A 26229-nucleotide genomic window follows, 5' to 3' on the forward strand; every position below is an offset into this window, starting at 1 on the left:
AAATTAAAAATAGTGCTACCCTATGACTCAGCAATTGCACTATTGGATATTTATCCCAAAGACACAGATGTAGTGAAAAGAAGGGCCATATGCACCCCAATGTTCATAGCAGCAATGTCTGTAGTAGCCAAACTGTGAAAAGAGCCAAGATGCCCTTCAACAGATGAATGGATAAAGAAGATGTGGTCCATATATACAATGGAATATTACTCAGCCATCAGAAAGGATGAATACCCAACTTTTATATCAATATGGATGGGACTGGAGGAGATTATGCTAAGTGAAGTAACTCAAGCAGAGAAAGTCAATTATCATGTGGTTTCACTTATTTGTGGAACATAAGGAATAGCATGGAGGACATTAGGAGAAGAAAGGGAAAAATGAAGGGGGGTGGAATCAGAGGGAGAGGTGAACTGTGAGAGACTATGGACTCTGAGAAACAAACTAAGGGTTTTAGAGGGGTGGGGGGTAGGGGGATGGGTTAGCCCGGTGATGGGTATTAAGGAGGACAGGTACTGCATGGAACACTGGGTGTTATACGAAAACAATGAATCGTGGATCACTACATCAAAAACTAATGATGTATTGTATGGTGACTAACATAACATAATAAAATAAAATTAAAAAAAAGAAACACATGAGTATGTTAAAGTGTAACTTACTAGCTGCAGATATTCAATGAGACATGGGCATGGATCATGTTTTCCAGTATTTTAGCTTGGTGTATTTGCTAAATGGAGTCTGTTTAAGAGAACTTTTGCTAAAAACTTAACTGATCAGAGCCTAGCAAGGGTATTCCAGGAAGGCTTCATGAATTTTTACTCTAATGTGTTTTATTAGATGTATTTGCATCTTAAATGACAGAAATCAAACTCAATGCATCAAGAGAAAAAATACTAATAAACTCAAAGTAATTTATTGGTATCTATAAATGGGAAGTTTAGGAACTTATCTTTCAGGAAACCTTGATCCAAAATCTGAACTAATCACACTCTGATTATTTGTTCCAGTCCATGGTTCTGTTTTGCTTTGTGTTCATTCCCTTCTCCAGCAAATTTCCCCATGTTATGGCCAAAAATATCTAGGGGATACATTTTTGTTACAGCAAACAATCCCTGTGAAAAGTTCTGTTCCTCATTGTTCCAGGAAAAATCTAGTAAGTCTCACTGGCCGGGCTTGAGTCACATATACACTCAACAACTCCCTCTGGCTAGGAGAGGGATTTTGTTGTTCAGTTGGAGCTGAGTCACAGCCCTGCCCCTGGAAAATGGTAAAGTCCTCCTTGAACCACTTGGATTGCCAAGGGGGATGAGTGTGTCTCTACAGAGATGCTGAGACAACAAAAAATGTGCACTTTATCCAAGTGGAAGTGTGGCATTACGTAACCTTTAAAGTTTTGGGGCAACACTTAGGCAGAGAGGACTGCCTCCATTTGGACCCAGATACACTTTGTCTGCTTTGTGATTTTATTTCTTCATGACCCCAAATCATTTCTGCTGCTATATCACACTATAACTTGCATCAGACCTGTCATTTTCTAGTACCTAAAAACATTTTCTGCTGTTAAGTTGTCTTTAAATTAGAGATCTTCCTCTAAATTTCTCAGGGCAATGTTTCTATCATTTTGTGTATTTATATTTGCAGCTGCCTTTATATGACTTCATGAAATATAATCCCCTGCATGAATTTTCTGGAATCTCTAGAATGACTCTTGCTTAGGATTATTAAAAGAAGAGTTTTGTAGGTTTCTATAGTTTCAACAAAGCAAAAATCGATATATCTATACCTCTATCTAGCTATCTAGCTATCTAGATATCTGTCATCTATCATGTCTATTATCTCCTGGACTGAGCAATACCTAGACGTTCCCCACTTTTAAAAGCAAGTTACTCTCTTGTACATTCTGTCTCCTCAAAGCACCATATCAGTGGTTTTGAGATAAAAATCTATTTTTGTTTTTTTTTAATTTTTAAAAAATATTTTATTTATTTGAGGGAGAGTGAGAGATATCACAGAGGGAGAGGGAGAGGGAAAATCAGACTCCCCACTGAGCAGAGAGCCTGACATAGGTGGGGCTTGATCCCAGGATCGTGAGATCATGACCTGAGCTGAAGGCAGATGCTTAATCAACTGAGCCACCCAGGAGCCACAATAATAATCTATTTTTAACAAATTGATACTTTGCTCCAAGGTACTAGTGCTTTTGTTTTAATCATTTCTCATGCTATGTGGGTGTTACATATGCACAACCTTCTATATGCTCATAGGTCAATAGCCACAGGATTAGTTTTATCTCTTTAGATATTAGCACCACTGAATTTACATCAGTGGCATTGCTATACATTTTGGATCCCAAACAAATGTTTATTCAAGGTTTTCCAAGCTACTAGCTAATGACGAAAGGAGCAGATCTTAGCGCTAATGAAATATGGTGGAGATTTACATTGCTTATAAAAAGAAAAGAAAAATAAAACTCTGTTAGGTGCAGTCCGTCTCTGCCTATAGCATTCTTATTTACTATTTTAATTTTTTTGCATTTCTACATGCAAATAACAGCCATGAGTCATAAATTATTCATAAGTTCATATGTTGCCTTTCAAACTTTAATAAAAATAATATTATGTGCATGTTTTTATAAATCTAGCATTTTGGAAGAGCTAAACATTTCAGATAATAATACCCCATAAAGTCTTTTGTTGAATCAAGATAAATCTTGGGTTAGTAGAAGGCAGCCATGTCAAAGACCTGTATTTCCCTTTTGATCTCTGTAGATACCAATTCTTACAGGAGCTTTTAGGAGATAGTTACAGCTCTGAGAAGAATGTGAGCATTGATATAAATTTAGGCTGAAGTGTTATAGTAGTTCTGTTTAAACATCTCAAATAGCGTACTTTTTATTTTCTGAATTATTTTTATTATTTAATTTTTGACCATTTTTTGTAATGGTAGTCCTATTTTCTGATGTTTATTATTATTTAAAGATTTTATTTATTTATTTGATAGAGAGAGAGAGAAAGAGCATGAACCTGGGGAGAGGCACAGGGAGAGAGAAAAGCAGACTCCCTGCTAAGCAGGGAGCCTGAGCAGGGCTCAATCCCAGGACCCTGGGATCATGACCTCAGCCCAAGGCAGATGCTTAACCGACTGAGCCACTCCGGTACCCTTCTGATGTTTATTTTTACATTAAGTCAATTCTTCACCCAGAAAGCTTGGCAAGGCTTTATATTAAAATACCATATACTTAAATTCCATTTCAGACAGAACAAAGTGATATTGAACTTGAGAGGTTTGCTTCTTTTTTTGCACATACTATATTAATATTAATCCACTTATGTTTGTTTGACAAATGTTATTTTAGGAAATATTGCTGCAACTTATCTTGAGATAATATTTGCCATAGAATATAAAATATAAATCAAATTTGAGTTACTCTCCAAGAATAAATGACATGTTTTTGAATAATGTGATAATACTTTTTTAGGCATTTTACACAGAATAATTTTGTTTATGTGCTTAAGTAGTTATTTGCAAGAAGCACTTTGGACCCTTATTTATTCAAGCTATTTGCCAAATATTTAAGACACAGTTTTAAAGAGGGAAATATACCTTACTTGAACAAATCTTTCAGTCGTGAAGAAACTATCAATAGTTTTTAATGCATGTGAACCACAAGAATATCACTTAACAAACCACCTCAACCACGTATTCAATGTCCTGCGTAGCCTGCATAAGTGATGTTTTTGTTTATCACAGAGAGATCTGATACCTTATACTTTGTTCTTATGCTCTCTTTATTAGATTGAAAGTTACTTACAGATTTTTTAAATTACTTGTTAAAAAATAGAAAAGTATAAGAAAATACTTAGTTATATAGATTTCACATTTCTAATATTTTAGTCACTTTTCTTATAAAACGACAGTAGAAAAAACATGTTAGCGACAGAAATAACTTTCATAATGGTGCATCAAGACAAAAATTTGTCTTAGCCCCAAATTTTCATCTCATATTTTCTAGTGTAAATTGTTTTTGCTTTGTCTGTTTGTCTCAGAAAACCGATCATAGCATCCTTCTCTAGAATATTGGAAAAGTCCTTACTGAGTACCAGAAGCATACTGTAATAATAGTATGAATATTTTAATATGGCTAACATTAGTTCATTTGATTAAATTTTTAAGGAACCAATTATATCAATGCTCTCTTTCAAATTTAGTAAAACATGGAAGTTACAGCTGACAAGGAAAATACAAAAAATATATAAAAATATTAAAAAAGACTAGGAATCTCAAATGTGAAGATGAATATAAAAATCCTGAAAGTTATATTGGAAAACATAATCCAGCAGCACTTTAAGGAATAAGGCACCAAAAAAGTTGATTCATTCTAGGAATTCAATGGGAACTAGCTCAATATATTTTTTAAAAAAGCCATTAGTATATTTTACTAAAATATAGATCAAGGTAGAAACAACCTGTGTTCATGGCAGCTAAAACGCCTTTGAGGAAATTCTGACACAAATTCCTAATAAAATGAGAATAGATGAAATGTTCTATAATATGATAAAGTGATCTAGATCTCAAAAAATAAGTTAGCTATGTTTTGTTTTTTTTTTTTAAGATTTTATTTACTTATTTGATGGAGAGGCACAGCAAGAGAGAGAACACAAGCAGGGGGAGGGGGAGTGGGAGAGGAAGAAGCGGCCTCCCGCCGAGCAGGGAGCCCGATGCTGGGCTCGATCCCAGGACCCGGGGATCATGACCCCAGCCAAGGCAGATGCCCAACGACTGAGCCACCCAGGCGCCCCTAAGTTAGCTATGTTCTTAATAGTAAATAGGAAAAGAATCATTGTTAAAGTGATGAACTTACTAGCATTTTTATTTATTTACTTTGAAAGTTTTTATTTAAATTCCAGTTAACATACAGCATAATCTTAGTTTCAGGTGTACAATTTAGTGATTCAACACTTACATACAACACTCGGTATAACATTTTTAAATAAAATAAGTAGTAAGCATGAACTTGTAAAAGAGGGAGGTAAAATCATCATTATTTACTTATTATATTATTTATACTTGGATATTTGTGAAGTCAATGAGAAAGCTATTAGGAATCATGGAATTTAGTGAAACTACTGATGGCAAACTTAATATTTAAATTTTATTTTATAAAAGCTATTTATGAAATTTAAAAGTAGAGATTATATATATAATAGCAACCAAAAATATGATCTAGAAATACATTTAATAAGAAATATATATAAAAGTCAACTGAGTTACATAAAGTAAGATAATAAATGAGGCAAAACTTATTCTTGAATAGGAAAATAGATTACTGCAAAGATGACTTTTTTCACTAAATTTGTTAGCCTAATGTAAACATAATAAAAAACAGCAGCAGGAATTCTTTTTAAAGTTGATTATGTTGATACTAATATCTACATACAAAATTAAACAATTGAACTTTAAAAATGCTTTTAAAATACTGAGAGAATGTAATATAAATCAAATATTTTATTTGGTAGGCAGATTAATTGAAGGACTAGGAAGAAAACATGGCAATTTAGTATGGCAAATTTAATATGGTAATTTAGTATAATACAGAGGTGTTATTTCAAAAGCATAGGGAAAAAGATAGTTTATTAAATATCTGATTGTTAGACAAGTAGTGAACAGAAACAAATACATTTCAGGTGGATTAAAAACCTATGTAAGCAATGATGTCATAACATTGCTATAAGAAAACAACAGCAAATTCTAACCTTTGGTGGAGGAAGTCCTTTAGAACATGACAAAAGAAAAAGGTAAAAGACATAAATTGAAATATTAATCTCTTAGTAGTAAAAATTCAGTATTCTAAATGGCAGAATGTTCCATAAATATTAATATATAAATATCAGGCTAATAATGTTGCTGTACACATGAGAAATAAATCATTTTAATATAAAACTGGCTGTTACCAATAGTTGTAAAATCTTAAGCGGGATGGGTGGGGGGAAGAAAATGAAGAAAAAAGGGAATAAAAAATTCTTGGCAGGTTCTCAAACATCGACCATGTAAGAGTTGCACTATAAAAAGCAAGAACCCCTCCTCTTCCTCTCTGCCATCTGCTCGGCAGCCACGAAGCAGCAACCTTGCATGAGTGCATCTCCATACATGTTGGCCAGGCTGTCGTCCATATTGGCAGTGCCTGCTGGGAGCTCTATTGCCTGGAGCACGGCATCCAGCCCAATGGTCAGATGCCAAGTGACAAGACCTTTGGGGGAGATGACTCCTTCAACACCTTCTTCAGTGAGATGGGTGCTGGCAAGCAAGTGCCCAGGGCAGTACTTGTAGACCTGGAACCCACAGTCATTGATGAAGTTTGCACAGGCAACTCCCGGCAGCTCTTCCACCCGGAGTAGCTCATCACAGGCAAGGAAAATGCTGCCAATAACTATGCCCAAGGGCACAACACCATTGGCAAGGAAATCATTAACCTTGTGTTGGACCAAATTCACAAACTGGCCCATCAGGGCACAGGTCTTCAGGGCTTCTTGGTTTTCCACAACTTTGGAGGGGGAACTGGTTCTGGGTTCACCAACCTACTGATAGAACATCTCTCTGTTGATTATGGCAAGACATCCAAGATGGAGTTCCCCATTTACCCAAGCAACCCCCTCTCCCAGTTTCCACAGCTGTAGTTTAGCTGTGGACTCCATCCTCACTACCCACATCACCCTGGAGCACTCTGATTGTGCCTTCATGGTAGACAATGAGGCCATCTATGATACCTGTCGTAGAAACCTTGATACTGAACGCCCAACCTACAATAAGCTAAATGGGTTGATAGATCAAATTGTGTCATCAATCACTGCTTCCCTCAGATTTGATGGAGCCCTGAATGTTGATCTGACAGAATTCCAGACCAACCTGGTGCCTTGTCCCGGCATCCACTTTCCTGCTCCTGTCATCTCTGCTGGCAAAGCCGACCATGAACAGCTTTCTGTAGCCGAAATCACCAATGAATGCTTTAAGCCAGCTAACTAGATGGTGAAATGTGACCCTCGCCATGGTAAACACATGGCTTGCTGCCTGTTGTACTGTGGTGACTTGGTCCCCAAAGATGTCAGTGCGGCCATTGCTACCATTAAGACCAAGTATGCCATCCAGTTTGTGGACTGGTGCCCCAATGGCTTCAAAGTGGGCATTAATTTCCAGCCTGTGGTACCTGGTGGAGACCTGGCCAAAGTACAGTGAGCTGTGTGCATGCTGAGCAACATCACAGCCATTGCTGAGGCCTGGGCTTGACTGGACCACAAGTTTGACCTGATGTATGCCAACCATGCCTTTGTTCACTGGTATGTGGGTGAGAGCGCAGAGGAAGGAGAGTTTTTTGAGAAGGATTATGAGGAGGTTGGTGTGGATTCTGTTGAAGAAGAGAGTGAAGAAGGAGAGGAGTACTAAAGCTAAAAATGTCACAAAGGTGCTGCTTTTACGGGATAGTTTATTCTGTTTTAAACACTGAAAAGTTGTGCTGTGATCAGTTGATTTGTATATATTAGTGTATACTTTCATATAAAATTACTGACCTATGCTTCAAAACACAACACTTTATAGGGCACCTGGGTGGCTCAGTCAGTTGGGTGGCCAGCTTTTTATTTTGGTTCAGGTCATGATCTCAGGGTCCTGGGATCGAGTCCACTTTCTGAATCCACCCTCCACGAGGAGGCTGCTTGAGCATTCTCTCTGTCCTCTTCCATATGCTCCATCCCCTGCTCACATACTCTTTCTCTGTATCTCTAAAATAAATAATTCTTAAAACAAACAAACAAACAAGAAACAAAAATACAACGCTTTGTTACATACCCAAGCTGTCCATTTCTCTGATGGGTTTGAATAAAGTATTCCCAGTCTTAAATAAAAAATTTAAAAAAAAGACAGTTCTGTATGAGGTAATAAAAATAATTCAACTTCACTCATAATTTGAATAATTATGCATAATTCAACTTCACTCATAATTTGAAAATTCAATTTTAATTAGAATTTTCTACCTATCTCATTGACAAAAATTGAAAATAATTTGAATACACAAGATTCTCTAGGAAGTTAGAAAGCGAGAATCTTATACATTTTAGGTGGGCATGTCAGCTGGTACAGTATGTTTCAAGACTAATTTGTCAAAGTCTATAAAAAATAAAAATCTTTATGCTAGCAAATTCTATTGCTAAAAATTTATACTACCAATAAACGTGCACTTGTTAATCTAAAGATGTATATTGTACATTTTTTTTGCAATGGGAAACGAATTAGTGCCCATCAGGGAAGAGCTGGTTAAATAAATTATGGAACATTCATTCAATGGGAAGCTACCACCAATATAAAGAATTAAGCAAATCATATATGCAGATGTATATAGATGTTCAAGATATACTGAAAAGTGAAAAAGTGCCAGAATGTGTGTAGATTGATTTCAGTGGTATATAATTATATACTAAATCATATCCATATGTAATTATGTAGCTATGGAAATGCTGATTAATATAAATTTATAATTATATAAATAAACATTATGTAGTATAAAATACATTAAAGAGCATCACTGGAGGAGGATAATCACTTGGGTTTGAATTCTGGCTACACTACTTATTATTTGTGAGATGTTGAACAAGTCATGTAACTTTGTGCCTTATTTTTCTCCTTTGTAAATAGGGATAATAGTAGTACTTATCTTCGAGGGCTATTATCAGAGTTTTCTGTTGTGATTTGTCTGGATTGAGGTATATTAATTTTATTGATCTCAAAGAATCAGCTTTGGGTGTTTATTGATTTTCTATATTTTGCTATTTTCCCTTTCATTGATTTCTACTCCTATCTTTATTATTTTTTTTCTGCTTATGTTGAGTTTAATACACTACTATAGTATCAAGATAGAAACTGAGGTTGTTGACTTAAGAAATTTTTCCTTTGTTAATATAGCCATTTAATGCTATTCCCTCTATGTACTGCTTTAAATGTACTGCACAAATGTTGGTTATTAGTCTTTGTTTTCATTCCACTCAAAACACTTTGTAATTTTCCTTTTGATTTCTTCTTAACCCATAGTTTATCTGGAAATATGTTATAAAGCTTCCAAGTATTTTTTCCAGTTAATGATTTTAAATTTTAGTTCTATTTTTGTCAAAGAACATATTTTATGTGATGTGAATTCCTTTAAGTTTGTTAAGACTTGTTTTATGATCCATAATATGGTCTATATGGTAAGTGTTCCATGTGCACTTATAAACAACATGTATTCTGATATTATTGGGTGGAAAATTCACTTTAATCAAATGTGGACTATTTTTGGCTGTTATTTTGCAAATACTCCTTTTTTGGGGTACCCCCATTTACATGTTGGGTTGATGGAACTTGTCCTCTATTTCACTATTGCTTGTCCTCTGTGTGTGTGTGCATTTGATTCTTTTTTTCCCCCCATGTTCTATTTTGGATTGTTTCTATTACCATGTCTTCATTTTATTAATATTTTTTGTGCACTGTCTAATCTACTACAAATCATATCCATTGCATTTTTCATATCAGTCATTTTAGTTCTCATCTCTAGAAATTAGATTTATATCTTTTGTAGCCACAGGAAAAGTGCACTTTTTCTCAACAGATAATTTATATATATATATATAATATATATATTATATTGGGGGGAGAGAGGAAGTTAACATAATTTTACCTAAATTTAATTCTAATACTTTAATCAACAAATGTTGATTAATTAGAAAATGACATTGCTCTGTGAGAAAGAAATTAACAGTGAAAATTGCAGAGTTTGGAAATAATAGAGACAGGATTAACCAATCAGGAAAAAGATTCTATGTAGCTCATAAATGTTTTTATTTTATTATAAAAACATTTTATAAATACTTGTATTTTGATAAAGGTAATGTGCATGAGCCTGCATAACTTATTTTGATGTCCTTCCAGTGAATTATGTCTTTTCTCTTTTCTTTTTGAATAATTGCACCATTTTAAAATGATCTGAATAAATTTTTAAAAATATATTTATGTCCTCCAGCTTGAAAGCTTCTTAGAATAGTGACACATTCCAAAATCAAGTCCAGATTTCACACCATATGAACAAAATATATTGAATGCTTGGTTTTTGCATTACATGACATTGTGAAGATGTTCTTTTAACTCCAAAAGAAAAAAAAAACAAAATTTATTTGGAACCCAATAAACATTTAATTCTCCTATAATACTGTTTTATTGTTCATTATTTGCCTCATCTAGGTAACTATATTTCAGGCTTTTTGAAAACATGATTAATAGTGTTTTGTGCATGAAAAACGGTACATGCTAATTGTTTAATTAAATTTAATTTCACTGGTTCTTTTGTTTCTGCATTTGCATTTTTTGATAATGTCAATAAGATCAAGTCTTCAAACTTGGAAAAATAACATATTTTCAACAACTCTAAAAATTTAACTAAAAATATTTCTGAGACTTTTCTCAGTTGTCTCTGTAAACACATCTGGTGTGATTATAATTCTGGAGTTTCAATAGAGAAAAATTACTTTGTCAAAGTTAAAATTATGTGCCATCTCCCTTAGGTCAATGATTGATTAACAATATTTCAAAAACTGAAAGAATTTTTGTTGATAGGAAATTGTGTGTTTGTGTGTGTGTGTATTACTCAGGCTATGTTTTAATGGAGAAATAATGAAAAAAATATTAGTAACTCAAATCTTAGCACCAATTTATTTTTTTATTGTGGTTAAAAAACTCAAAACACAGACTTACACGACTTTGAAGTATACAGTATTGTTAACTATATGCACAGTGTTGTACAGCAGATCCCTAGAGCTGCCTTGTATGGGACAGCTGTTTTTACTTGCTGCTTTCAAAATTCTCTCTTTGTGATTTTTGACAATTTAATTATGATTTGTCTGTGTGTATGCTTTCTTCTAGTTGGAGTGAATTAAGCTTCTTGACCTTATATATTTATTTTTTCTCAAATTTGATAAGCTTTTAACCATTATTCCCTCACGTAGTGTCTCTGCCCCTTTTTCTTTTCATCTCCTTTTGGGACTCCTATAATATGCATGTTCTATTTAATGCTGTCCTTCAAGTCCTTCAGGTTCTCTTCATTCTTTTCTATTATTTTTCTTTTAGCTCCTGTGCTTCAGTAATTTCAAATTCCTATCTTCAAATTTGCTGATTCTTTCTGTTGTCTGGTCAAGAGCTAAAAAGTCTCTCCAATGGATTTTTCAATTCATTTAAATTTCAATTCATTTATTTTATTCTTTAATTCTAGAATTTCAGTTTGGTGGTTCTTCATTGTTTCTATCTCTGATAATATTCTCATTTTGTTCATACATCATTTTCCTGATTTCATTTAATTGCCTATCTGTGCTCTCTTTTAATTCATTGAACATGTCTATGACTTTTTTTTTTTTTAATTCTATGTCTGGTAATTCATGTCTCCATTTCTTTGGGGTCAGTTTCTTGTGATTTAATTTGTCCCTTTATATGGTTCGTATTCCCCTGCTTCTTTGTATATTTTGTTATCTTCTGTTGGGACTTTGGAAATTTAAAAAAAATCAATCACTTCTCCAGTGTTTGTGTTATGGTCTTTGCACAGGGAGATTTTTCTTCAGTCAGCCCAGCTGGATATTCTAGGGATCTTTCAAGCCTTTTCTGGGGATGTATTCTCTCTGAGTTTATATGTATAATCTCCTTATTGAAGAAGTTTGCCAAGTTCTACTAATGAACACTACCTAGTGTCTGTTTGTGGTACTGTAGACTCTGGTACATGTTGAACATTTTTGTTCTCAGTGGACCCCAACCTGACACCCCTTTTCCGCCAGTACTTAAATGCAGGCAAGATAGAAATCAGTCCCCTGGGCAGCTTCCAAAAAGTCAGAACACTGTATGTACGTTCCACTCCTTTCTCTACCCAGAGAGAATTTGGGTGTTAGTGGTTTCTTCCTAATCATGCCATGACATGACTAGGAGGGGCCTGGTGAGAAAGTGACATGAATTTTCCTACCAAATTTTATGTGGTTGGTTTTGTGCTTGCCTACATCGTAGGAACTTCTTAACTGGTTTCTGGATTTCTCACAAAGACAATTAGTTGTGAAATGTTAACTTCACTTCTCTGAGGGGAAAACAGGTCTGAGGCTTCCTCTACCATCTTGCTAGCTTTTCTTTCCAAAAATATTTAGGTATGTTATTTCTTATCCTTTGTCAGGTATTTCATATATTTCCATTTTTTCAGGGTTGGTTTCTGAAAATTTATTTTGTCGCTTCGCTTGGGCTATTATCCAAATTTGTACATTCAAAAAAAACATCCACCCCTCCTGGTTTTTATGAACTATGGTTATACAGGGGAAAACCTTTACCAATCACCAGTCTAGCTAGAGAATCTGGGGCCTCTCAAACCTTTTCTGTGGATATGTCTTCTCTGGATTTGTGTGCGTAGATTCCTAATTAGAGGAATTTTCTGGTTAGTTTTTTTTTTCAGGAACTCATAATCCCTTGTATTCTCTGGTATCTTCTGCTGTATGGTGGGTCCTCTGAAGCAGTAACATGCCACCCAGTTCTTTTTTGTTCTTAGCAGCCCCCATATATTTAGAGGATGCCAGATCCTACCCATGATCCAAGAGAAATGGGGCAGAAGCCAACCCATCAAGCAGCCTAACAAAACAGCAAGCAGAATGCTGAATGATGTACAATTCTCTTTCCCTGTGAAGGAAAGGCTACCAAACTATATTGGCCTCTGTCTGCTGTACCATGAGTTTTCTGGAGAAGTAGCATGCTGTACAGCTCTTATTTGTTCTCAGTGGCCCCCAGACATCTACTTATGAGAATAGTATATATACTCAGTGTATACATTTTGGGAAAACAAAAGATTATAAAGCATATGTAACTTCTAATTATGCTCTTATAAGATTATTAACCTTTTCCTATATTTTTTCCAGGATTTTAATTCAAAAGTAAATAATATTTATATATTTGGTCACAGTTGAGTACTATAAAGTTAATGGAACTCTTTTTCACTGGCCCTTTTAAAATGAAAATATTCCAAGTCAATAGCAGTTTCAAGAGTTCTGAATTCTAGTGGAAGCATAATATATTCTATGATTTATTATAATTTATTTAAACATTTCTCTTTTGATTATCACTTAAGTTGCATAAAATATTACATTCTTAGTTTTGAATACTTAATGCTCGAATACTTAATGCCCAAGTACTTGACTAGTTACCTGATTATTTCCTTAGGAAAAATTCTTAGAAGTATTTCATCAATGTGTATAATTATGTCACTCTTGACATATGCTCTAAGTTTACTTCTAATAAAAGTTTTAACAACTTTTTCATACCCTTGGCTTAGGTTTTCATTAGGGTGTTAGCTTATACAAGACACTGACATGCAGAAGAATGGTTTGTAGTATATTAACAGGAAGTACCATCCATCAATGGGGAAAAACTAGTATTTTTTTTTAAAGAGTGTTAGAAAAGAAAACAATTTGCACATGTGGGGAAAAAGATATTTAATTAGATATCATTTGGCATTAGTGGAAAATGGGTTAGTCATTAAGTTAAATCCATAAATGGATTAGTCATTAAGTTAAAAATAGAGATGACAATAGGAAAACTATGGGTATACAATTTACATTGAATGTTCAGTGTATAAAAGTAATGAGATTAAAAGTTGGAAACAATAGTTTCCAAATAACAAATAAGTATTATAAAAATGATTAATATAAAAGTAGTATACAAAATCTTATAGGAAAAGCATTAATATTCCACTTTTGAAAATGCAAATGGGATTTATCATATCTTTTTAAAGTTGTTTTGAAAAATACTAAAATATTAAAAACAACCATTTTCACATGTTTTTTGAGTCAGAATATTGTGCACAGAAATGAAGGCTGGATCATTAGTAGGTATATTAAAGTGTACTTTTGCATAAATAGAGAGTGATTGAACTAATGTGTGTATAAATAACCAATGTTCTGAAAGCGTATAATAAAATAAATCTCTTTACTTGAACAGTTTACCTACACTGGTCCGGATTACATTAACATATACCAAGTGGAATATCTCCTGAATCAAAATTAATTATTGTGAAATTAATGAAGTAAATCATTATCTCAAATAATGAATAAATTTAGTTATCATATATACTAGATGCAAATTATGAATGCATCATACTATCCATGTACTTCCTTGGGTCAGTCCATTTAGTATGTGATTATTCATCTCTGAAATAATTCTGCTTAAGTAAGTGAAATGAAATCAATGTAGGATGGTTAGGCAGTGTCAGAATGAAGTAACTAATCAATGTATCATTGTTAAATGGACAATTACCATGATTAAATAGAATTTATGGTTAAAATATATGATTGTCAGGTGAAAACTTGGAAACTTTTATTTTTCTACATAAATATGAAAATAATTTTCTTCTATTACATTAGTGCTATTTATAAAGCACTGTCTCTTGAAGATTAGGTTAGATTATCTCTTTAATCTAGGTAACTCTGTGGGATAAGATTATTTTTGCCATTACGACTGAAAATTGGATTTTGATTCCAAATGTCAGGCTAAATACAGTGGTTACTTTCAGAACACACGATATCCCACTGAAATGAAATATATATACCTACTTATGTATTTAACTAACCATATGTATATATATATACACATATATATCTGATATATATATATATCATCCCTCTCCATATATATATGTGAGATATATATCAAGATTAATTACAGTGCTAGGGGAAAAAACGGTATCAGTGAAATCAGAAATATTTTGAAAGATGATAATCATACAGTTCCTGTGTTATTTGAAATGTTTCCTTTTAAATATTTCTATTTGCTTAGCATCAAGTTAATGATTGGTAATGCCACTGAAATTCTTTGATGATCAACACTTCTTGCACAGAAGGAAGCCTCTGTGGATCTTCCATCTGATCCACAGTTGCTCAGTACTACTTTTTCTTGTGGAATAAGCTTCTTGAGTATAACAATTATTATGCTTTATTTATTCTGACTGTGACACTGTAATTGTAATTGACTTTGGGTCAAATGTCAGCCTTTTCCTAAAAACTCTTCTTTTATTACATCGAGAGTCAGTTTCCTTTTCTTTCTTTCTTTTTTTTTTAATTTTTTTTAAAGATTTTATTTATTTATTTGAGAGAGAGAGAACGAGAGACAGAGAGCATGAGAGGGAGGAGGGTCAGAGGGAGAAGCAGACTCCCCGCCGAGCAGGGAGCCCGATGCGGGACTTGATCCTGGGACTCCAGGATCATGACCTGAGCCGAAGGCAGTCGCCCAACCAACTGAGCCACCCAGGCGCCCAGTCAGTTTCCTTTTCTTAAATCAATATATCATAGTTTGTACAAGAAACAGTAACTAATTTTGCAAAATAATGGGAAACATCACTTAAAATATCATAAAAAATTTAAGTATCCAGAAATGAACTCAAAGTGTAAACCCGTTATGGGCCAAAGTATACAACTTTTTTGAATGGTATAAAGAAGACTTAGGGAATAGAAATTAGATTGGAATATTATAAACATTTAATTTCACCTAAACTAATATATGAATTGAATAGAATGCTAACGAAAATCTTGACAGAATATCTTATGGGACTTGAAGCCCATTGGTATCAGTAAAAGTCTGGCAGTAAATAGACAGCATATTACATGGGAGTGATGGAAGAGAGTTTAAGGAAGGGACTACTTACAAAGGTGAGGGTAAGGTTAACAAAAAGTACCAAAAGATGGTGAAGCACCCAAGGACATATATAGTAGAAAACTACTACCATTTCTAGGTCTGAGGGGGAAAGGCTAGAAAGAAATTATCAGTATCTGACTGCATTTATAGGTATAAGTGCTTTGCTGTAGCAGTCGGTGACCTTGGGACAGGTGTTCAGCCTCTGCTACACAGTAGTCTATCAGGGAGGCAGATGGGGGAATAAGTACTTCAAATTCCCTTTTCTACAGTCACCTTCATTTGCTTCCCATTGGCCAAATTCAAACAAAAACTGAAGGATGAGGGAGCCTGGTTGATGAGTTATATGAAGATTAGCATTCTAGCACAAACAACAGAGTAGAGAAAGAGAGTGGGTTTGCAGGGACAAACAAAATATTCAGCATCATAATTTTACCTGGAAGAGCAAACACAATATGTTCCAAGAAAATTTTGGTAAAATTTCAATAGGAAAACTTATCTCATAGTACTCAAAACAGTCTAATGTTAAAATAATTTAAAAAGTATTGGAGCACAGGATCACAATTATCAGAAAAACTTTCATAATTTTATTATCAATTTATACATGATAGCAGGAACTTTTCAAATCAATTGGGATAGGATGGAATTTTCGTCAATTGTTTTGGGACTTTTATCCATTTGAGATAAAAATTCTTACCTCATACATTATTCAAATTATAAATAATATGAAACATTTAAATTAAAAAATCTTACAAATTTATTGAAACAAAATAAGGAATTATTAGTAATCATTGTCACTCTCAGTTTCTAGTTTATCAAGAGAATTTTAACAGGTTTGATTACATACAAAATAGTAAAAATTATGTGGTAAGATTATAAATAGATGAAATCATTCTTAGGAAACTAGAAGCAAATATTTGCGATGTATACAATAATGAAGATTAAATAACCATACTCTGTGAAGAATTACTACAAATAAATAAGAAAAGACAGAAAGCCCAGTATTAAAATGTACAGTATATATGGCCAAAAATTCATTAAAAATATACAAATAGTAAATACATAAATAAATCCAACCCTCAGTAAATATCAAGGACATAACAATTAAAATAATTAGAATTCTTTTTCAAATTTATCAAAAATCTATCAGAATTTACTATTACATGCTATATGAAAAATTTAATTTTTTGTAGTTTCAAGTTTTTATTTAAATTACAGTTAGCTAACATATAGTGTATTATTAGTTTTAGGAGTAGAATTTAGTGATTCATCACTTACATGTAACATCCAGTACTCATCACAACAAATGCCTCCTTAATGCCCATCATCTATTTAGCCCATCCCCATCCACCATCCTTCCAGTAACCCTCAATTTGTCTTCAATAGTTAAGAGTCTGTTTTACAGTTTGCTTCTCTCTCTCTTTTCCCCCTTATGTTTATTTGTTTTGTTTCTTAAATTCTACAAATGAGTGAAATCATATGGTATTTGTCCTTCTCTGACTGACTTACTTCACTTAGCATAATACACTCTAACTCCATCCACATCATTGCAAATGACAAGAGTTCATTCTTTTTGATGGCTGAGTAATATTATATATACACACCACATCTTCTTTATCTATTCATCAGTCAATGGACATTTGGGCTCTTTCCATAATTTGACGATTGTTGATAATGCTGCTATAAACATCAGGGTGCACGTGCCCCTTCTTTTCACTATGTCTGTATCTTTGGGGTAAATACCTAGTAGTGCAATTGCTGGGTCGTAGGGTAGTTCTATTCTTAACATCTTGAGGACCCTCCATACTGTTTTCCAGAGTCGTTGCACCAATTTGCATTCCCACCAACAGTGTAAGAAGGTTCCCTTTTCTCCACATCCTTGCCAACACCTACTGTTTCCTGTGTTGTTAATTTTAGCTATTTTGACAGGTGTGAGGTGGTATCTCATTGTAGCTTTGATTTGTATTTCCCTGATAATGTGATGTTGAGCATCTTTTCATCTGTCTGTTAGCTGAAAATTTAATTTATAGAAAATTTTGCACCTATCTATAGATGTTCATAAAGGAAATTTATTATAGCATATTTTTAACTAGCAAAACTTGGAACCATTTAAAAGCTTAACTTTAGAAAAATGATTACATTCCCCTAAATTATGGTACCTCTACACCATGGAGTCTTAAAAATAATGTTTATCTACACATACAGAAGTGGAAAGTTCACTAGAAAATATTGACAAGCATAAAAGAAGAAATAATTTAAAAAGGAAATCACACCACAGAACAATATAAATGACATGATGCATTTATTTTAAAGTCTATGTGTTAAGTTGATGAACAATCTTAACATATAACAAGATAGAATTCAATGAAAATATTGTGGTAAACAAATAAGGCATTTTATATTGATAATAGAAATGAGAGAGAGAAGTGTGACTTTTAGGAACATGTACACACCAAAGAGTCTCAAAGTATATAAAGAAACAACTGATAGGCTTATAGGAAGAAACAAGTATCATAAACATTGTAGTTAACTATTTATATACAGTCCTCTCAGGAACTGATAGACCAAGTAAATTAAAATTGGGGACAACTAGAAACTGAACATTACAAATAAAAAACTCAAGCCATTAGATATTTGTAGAACTCCATATTCAAGAGCAACTTCCCCCGCATATTAAGACATAAGCAATGTTTACAAAAATACATTGTGTATAGTGTTCACATAGAGTCAAGAGCAAAACTAAACCTTAGAATTGATTTTAAGAGGACAGCAAAGGACAGTCCTAAGTATTTAGAAAGTTACATATTATTGTACTCCACTGATTAAAGGCTTTTAAGAAAAACTCTCAACCATATAACAAAATCACTTTACTTCAAAATATATGAAATGTAGTTGAAGCTGTAGATAAAAGAAATGTGTGGTGTTGAATACATCAGAAATCAAGAAAAAAGAAAATGAATGATCTAGGCATTTGAAACCAGAGATTTAGAAAAAGAAAGCAAGATTAAATAAATGAAATTTTAAAAAATAATAAAATAAGTGCAGAGATCAATGAACTATGAAACAATAACTGCACAGAAATAGTAGTTATTTGTGATATGAAATGCTGTTTAGAAAAAATTACTTACAAAAAAATAAACCCTTTTACAAGCAAATGAAATACAATAAAGACACAATAAAGATTTAAGGATAATAAAGTGTTATAAACAAGTCCATTCTAATGATTTAAAAAAAACTAGATGGAAAAAATACACTTCTATAAAATATAAAATATCAAAAGAAAGAGAAGCATGAATGAACTTAAAACTTGAAAAGGCCAAAGTCATTTTAAAATGGGATTTTTTAATAATCAAGATAACACACAATCAGTTGGTCTAATTCTCCCAAACTTATAAGAAAAATTTCTATCTTATACAAGTCCTTCCAGAAATCACCTTTGTATTATTTACTATTTCCTGTATAATCATTTTATGTTCTGTACCTCCAGAGTTTGAGGTATTTGGAAGTCTATATCTATAGTTTTGAATTTATGCTGACTCTTGCTATTTAGTGATATTTAAAGCCCAGATATGTTGAAATATCTGGAAAACTTGAGGATCAAAATTTAGTATAATAATAGCAAATTCATATGTAGCATTTTCTTTCTGGTAGACATAGGTAAATGTATGTTGTATATTTATTAAAGTAATCCTTAAGCATGAGGGGAATCAAATCTAGTATTATGAAGCAGTGCTCCAAATTCAAATGAAAAGACAAAACCAAATGTGTAATTCTGAAAACACCAAGCTCATTAAAGCCAAAGTAACAAAAGCAGCAATATTAACCAAAGCACAATATAACTGGTGCTTGAACATCAGTCCTTTTAAAAGATCATAAAAAGACAGGACATATGTGAGGAAAGAATATGGAATTCCATGAAATATCATATACACACACTTCCCCCAAAAATGTATAAGTGTATGTATATATATTCAAACCTCTATCTATGTCTATATAGAATCTATTTATCATCTATCTATCATTTAGCTATCTATCATCTAGCTATCTATCTATCTACCTATTATCTATCTACCTACTGAGAAAGAATAGAAAAGTATAGAGAATTCAAAGTTGGAGCTGGTGAGAGTTTAAATTGGTGCAGCCTCTATGGAAAACAGTATGAGGCCTCCTCAAAAAATTAAAACCTCAAAAAATCAACTATTATATGATGCAGCAATTCCATTTCTGGGTATTTACCCAAAGGAAATGAAAACATGAATTCTAAAAGATACATGCACCCCTGTGTTCACTGGAGCATTATTTACAATGGCCAAGATATGGGAACAACGCAAATGTCCATTGATAGACAAAGAAGATATGTTTTATATATATACAATGGAATTATTACCTAGCAATTAAAAAAGAGTGCGGTGTTGTCATTTGCAACAACATGAGTGGAACTTGAGGATGTTATACTAAGCAAACTTAGAGGTCAGAAATACCGTATGATTTTGTTTATATGTGGAATTGAAAGAATGAAAGAACAAACAAAACAAAGCTCATAGATACAGAGAATAGATTGGTGGTTTCCAGAGGAGAGAGGGGTTTGGGAATGGGCGATTTGGGTGAAGGGGATCAGAAAGTACAAACTTCCAGTTATAAAATAAATAAGTCATTGGGATTAAGTGTACAGCATGGTGACCATAGTCAATAATGTATTATAAATTTGAAAGTTGCTAAGGGAGTAACACTTAAAAGTTCTCATCACAAGGAAAACAATTTGTAACTTTGTGTGTTGACAGATAGTAACTACAGTTATTGTGGTGATCATTTTGCAGGGTATGCAAATGTTGAATCATTACTTTGTATACCTGAAACTAATATAATGTTGTATGCCCGTTATACTTCAAGAAAAAAATAGCAGTCAGTAGTACTATTCTATATCATTCTTTTTCCAGTAGCCTAATTTTACAAGGAAAACTGGTTCCATTCAGCTAATGCATATCTTGCTTGAAGCTGTATCAGTCTTACAGATCCTCAGATACACTTCTGCTCCCAAACTGTGTTTTGGCCAGTTAGGCAAATGGGATGGGGTTTATCTTAATTAAGATGTCCTTTAACAATCTTTCTAATCACTAGTTTCCATTTAAACTGTCCCAGTACTGATACTAATCACCAGTAAGGAATTATCCTTCTTATCATGACTCTGATCTGAAAATTGGAATAAAATAGTTTTATTGGACTTGTGACTACTTTCTAGCATATAATAAACAATGGAAATAAAAAGAACAATGCCTAATATTTAGTTTCTGTAAATCCTTCTGATATTTACCTTAAGATAAAATCAAGTTTGTTCTTTTCATAATGGTCTAATGATTTCCAGTTTTAAAATATATGTCTGAATTTTTTATGAGGAGCTTCAAAACCTAGTTTTTTCCATTTTAAAAGAAAATTGATTTTATTAACGTTCTTGAATACAAAATCTTGAAAATTAGGATATTAAGAGGCTTTAAATTTGTCATCAGATTAAAAATATATTAATCAGATTAGTGATAAAAATTTTAAATACAGTTTGTAAACACAAAGGCATTTTCACTACATTTTTTTTTCTAGTAAATCTTTGATTTTTGCCCTTCCTGTCATTCATTTCTTCCTTTACATTTTCCTAAAATTCAAATAGTATTTTTTTTTAACATTTAGACAAATAGAACTTGTACCTGACTTTTATTTTAGTTAAGATAATTTACTCCAGTAATTCCCAAACTTAAAATTAAAGAGGGGAGCTTTTTTTGGTCAGTCATTATAAATGATACAAATCTATAATTTTATATGTATACATATATATTCTCAGAATTTTCCAAATATTCTGGAAATGTATGCAATAAAAATATTAACAATGGTTATCTTTATGTATATATATAAATGTTATGAGCATATATATTATACATGCATCATATTTTATATATTTATACATATGTATGTATATGTATATAAGTTACATGTAATTTATGTATTCTTGTGTATTTTCTGATTTTTTATGAGCAAAATAATTGTAATAACAGAAGCAATATAGGTATTTAAAGTAATACTTAAAATAATACTCTGCTGGACTTTGGTATTAGCATGTTTACTTACAGAAATTTTGGTTTTGTTTACTCTTTTCTTTGAAGTGGTGATTATAGGTTGAACCTCTCTTCTTTGTGTTTCTTCCTTTCCACTCCCTTCTCACATGTACATTGTTTTGGGCTTAAGGGTGGGGATAACTATCAACTGTGATAGTATAACCAACAAAACTCTGGTCAAAAGGGCTTTGCTATTAGTGTCTTCCTTTAGTTTTATTCATATTTGCAAGAACCAGTTGCATCAGGACGCATATATAGGAGAAATGCAAGCCACAATACTAGGGCTGATGTATGCTACTACATCTCAGGGCAGAAAGTTCTGGTGTTTACACCAAGTTTCTTTCTCCACTTAAACCCTTGTTTTCTGTCCATCATTAAGAGTTGATAGGCTATCTTAAATGACCTAAGACTTTACAGATGCACTATATGTCTCTGAATATTTTCTCCCTCTTTCTTCTCCTCTCTTTTAAGATTCAATTCTGTGCCTCTGGAATCCTAGTAAAATTCCAAACTTGTTAATCAACATTTTCTTATGCGGTAGTGTATCCACTCATATGGATGAATCTCATGTTGGGTGGAGGAATACCAGTCCTAAGCAATCATAAACATATGTCCTCCATTCCCTCCAGAGGGGATTCTCGCAAAACCTAATTTTTAAATACAAATCAACTTTAATTCCTTAACATCAATGAATATGACCTTTAAATAATAACAACATTTAATCTATATAGTTCATGACTAAATCTTTTCATTTAATATTGTGTTATAATCCTTTGGATTTTTTTATGTTGTCATTTTCTATGTAACCCAAGAGGAATGAGTATAGAGATGACAATATTAATCTTGACATCACTGACATAAGTTCTTTGTAATGGGAAGCAGAATCAGAGGCCAAATAGGTAAAACTAGGAAACACAATGGGGTTGGGGTTGTTAAGTCTTTATAGGTAATTCGTATGACTCTTTTTCTAGTCAAAATATGGTGACTAACATAAAATAATAAAATAAAATTAAATTAAAAAAAATAAAACCCGAATTTCAAAATAAAACATTTAAAAAAGTAATATTTAAAATTTCTTACCAAGTGATGATACACATTTTTTGTAATGTTATTAAATTCAAACTACTTAACCTAGATGAAAATGGTTTTTCTATATTTGTCTTAAGATAAACATTTGCTATGATTATTATAAAGACCATAAACAATTACTCAGGTAGCAAATATCCCCTCTATGGAATGAGACTGCCTCACAGATTTTGCTGCAGTGGTTCAAATAAATTGAAAGCCTTCAATACAAAGAGAAATTTCTACGGTCTTTATCCTCTTTGATATTATGTATGCTTCTCTATGATCTATATAGGGCTTGACTTTCAAGAAAAAATTTACAGTAGTGCAGTTCTGAACATTTAAAATAATGGTCTTCTTTAGTGTCTATTTAAGTGCATCCTATTCTTACAACAATTACCAAGAGGCTCTATGCCTCCCTTTATATCCTATTGATTGACTAAAAAAAGTAAAACAATTATATGATAGTCTCTATTATCATATAACATTTTCTCTACTATCATATAACCTTTTGATAGAAAGATACTCTTTGCTTTTCAGAGTATGATCTATGAGAAAATTTCTTCTTGTCTATACAATTTATATATAATTTTACAGACATGCTTTACTTTGATGTCTTAAGATAAATTTATAGTATCAATGTTTGGCTGTAACAAATACAATATAAGACAGTAGAAGTGTTACCATAAATTTTTATTTAAGCAAAATAAATGATTGGTGATAGTAGAATAACCTTTTAATGTTTTAATTATAAACTTCGGGCTCTGAATATTATATAAGGAAAGGGAGATAGCATATTCTCATAAACATGTCAGCAAAATAATTGAAATGTCACTTGATTTATCTTAAAGTATTTTCCATTGTATGTTGGCATTCATTTTTTGCTTATGGTAAATTATATTTACCAATTGCCACCTTGTTCTTTTTTAACCCTAATTTTTAAAGAGCTATGCTATTCTCTAGCTTATTTTTAAATAATATCAATATTTTTTCTCATGTTGATATATACTCTTCTACACTATGAAATAAATGCTTTTGAATAATTAAAATTTTTTTAAATTGTCTACTTTATAAAATCACAGGAAAGATACATATACATCTTTATATTTATATTATCACTTTTGTGTTTGGGGTTTTTAGGAAAAAAAATATTGATATGTTTTAGAATGAACAAAACTGAAATTCAATTTGAAATAGTAATTTAAATTATATAAATCCAATTTATTTTATTTAAATTATATTATGTTGATAATTTAATGTTATATAGATCAGATGTTTTTTATTTACCTTGCTTTTTAATCCATTGATAGTTGTAAAGGTATTATCCAGTTCACCTTCAAGCCTTAGGGTGGCTTCACAAATTTGAGAAAATAATAATGACAATAATAATATGATTTGTTATGTAATATTATGTGCCAAACCTTATGGTAAGTACTTTATATACACTTAATTACCATGTGTCAAGTATAGAACAAGGAACCCCAATTTTGCCATTTTAAAGTTGAAAAACTTGAAGCTCAGAGAAGTTCTATAATCTATCTGGGGTCACTTACAAAGTAGCATAGTAGAGTTTTAAACCAGGCCAGTATGGCTTCAAAGTCCTCGCTTTAACCATGGCTGTATTTAGCAGAGTGCCAGACCTGACTCAAGTCAGCCCCCAGAAAGTCAAAAGCTAAATATTCAGGGATTTTGTGAGCTCGTTGTTAAGACACTAGCAATTTGAAATTAGCCATGGCAGGAATATTTATACCATAAAAATCAGCAAATGCTACAAATTGGGCCTTGCCCCACACTTTCATGTCCTCCGCCTGACAGTTTACTAGCATACCATTGTCTTTACAGCCAAAGTCTTGTCAACATTCACCTATATATTAGGTTACAAATATAAGTAACAGATGTAAATTTTTTATCATTTGCTGAGTACTACATATAAACTGCCAGCCATTAAAAAATTTGCCATTAACAGTTCCTGAATTAAATATGTCATCTTTTATTGTGATATCTAAAATAATTTTTTGTAGAGAAGAATGTGTAAAATAATGAATTATCTTTTTTATTTTCAGTGATAGTGGAAAGTGGAAAGATAATTTCTTTTGTGGCTTATATTAATTCTGGATATTGTGACATTTATAGAAATATTGTAGGACTTATGAAACTACAATCAAAAAAAGTGGTAAGTTTTAAACTTATGTATTCTCTTTAATCATAATTGAATCTAGCCTAATTATCGAACATTTGTCTCCTTTTGTGAAATTTCTGTTCAATTTTTTTGACTATTTTTTGTTATTTCTTTTCTTTTTACTGAGTTGTAAGATACAGGAATGTAGAATACATTGCATTTTGAGTTGTGAGACATAGGAATGACCAATAAGCACATTAGAGATGCTTAATATCTTTATTCCTCAGAGAAATGTAAATTAAAACCACAACAAGGTACCACTTTAAGAATACCAGATTGGTTAAAATGCACTTTACATTTGACCCAGAAATTCCACTTTATTTACTCAAAAGAAATAAAAATATACATTACAAAAAGACTCACATGAATCTTCATAAGCGAAAAACTATAAGTAATCCAAACGTCCATTGACAGTTAGATGGATGGAAGCATTGTGATATATTCTTACAATGGAATGCCATACTTCAATAAAGAGAAGTAATGCATACACGAATATGGATGAATCTCAAAGCATTAGGCTGGGCAAAAACATCAAACCCAGTCTATTTGATTCCAGTTTTATGAGGTTCTAGAACAGGTAAAACACTAATGCAGTGATAGAAAAGTTAGAGCTAATTCTTTTTTTGATTGGTCAAGCAATCTTCAATGGCGTTTAATATAATATGTAAACTTAGTTGAATTCTGATACACAAATTATATTCAGTGTGAAGATCTGCCATTTATATAAGTGGCAATTCTTCAAGTTAGATATTGGCTTTTGACCCCAGGATATTTAATAAAGGCTTTCACCTCTTCCAAGTTCATGTCATCAACCTACTTTGAGAGCTACACTTCTTTTTTTTTTTAATCATACTGCTCATCAACTCATCCCCATTTTGATGCTGTTGAGATCTCTGTGAAAAGATAATTTGGAGTTTCAACTTTTTCTCCAGAATCATGCATACTGAAAACCTGGTAGGCCCTTTTCCACTGTTTCTAATTTGGACCTAAATTGCTAGTTCCCTGAGTCAAACTCACTTTCCATGTTTCTTTATTATTTAAACAAGAAAGTCTTGATGGAATTCCATCTGTGGCCATTAATTCCATCAATTCTGATGCTAGCCCTCTGTGCTTATTTTCTCATTCTCTGTTAGTGCAACAAATGTGCCTTGCAACTGCGGCTGAGGTAAT

General features: G+C 32.5%; 1 protein-coding gene and 1 pseudogene across 1 annotated transcript in view; both read left to right on the forward strand.

The window, feature by feature from the left end:
* Positions 1 to 26229, forward strand: part of CNBD1 (cyclic nucleotide binding domain containing 1) — a 314879-nt gene that overhangs the window by 287927 nt on the left and 723 nt on the right. Inside the window, exon 10 of the mRNA XM_081817128.1 lies at positions 24944 to 25053. Within this exon, the coding sequence (XP_081673254.1) occupies positions 24944 to 25053 (110 nt within the window). The remainder of the gene's footprint in view (positions 1 to 24943; positions 25054 to 26229) is intronic.
* Positions 6007 to 7583, forward strand: LOC102731665 (tubulin alpha-1B chain-like; annotated as a pseudogene).

This window comes from Leptonychotes weddellii, chromosome 4 (assembly GCF_054177405.1).
Source record: "Leptonychotes weddellii isolate Sample4059 chromosome 4, ASM5417740v2, whole genome shotgun sequence".
Taxonomy (NCBI): Eukaryota; Metazoa; Chordata; class Mammalia; order Carnivora; family Phocidae; genus Leptonychotes; species Leptonychotes weddellii.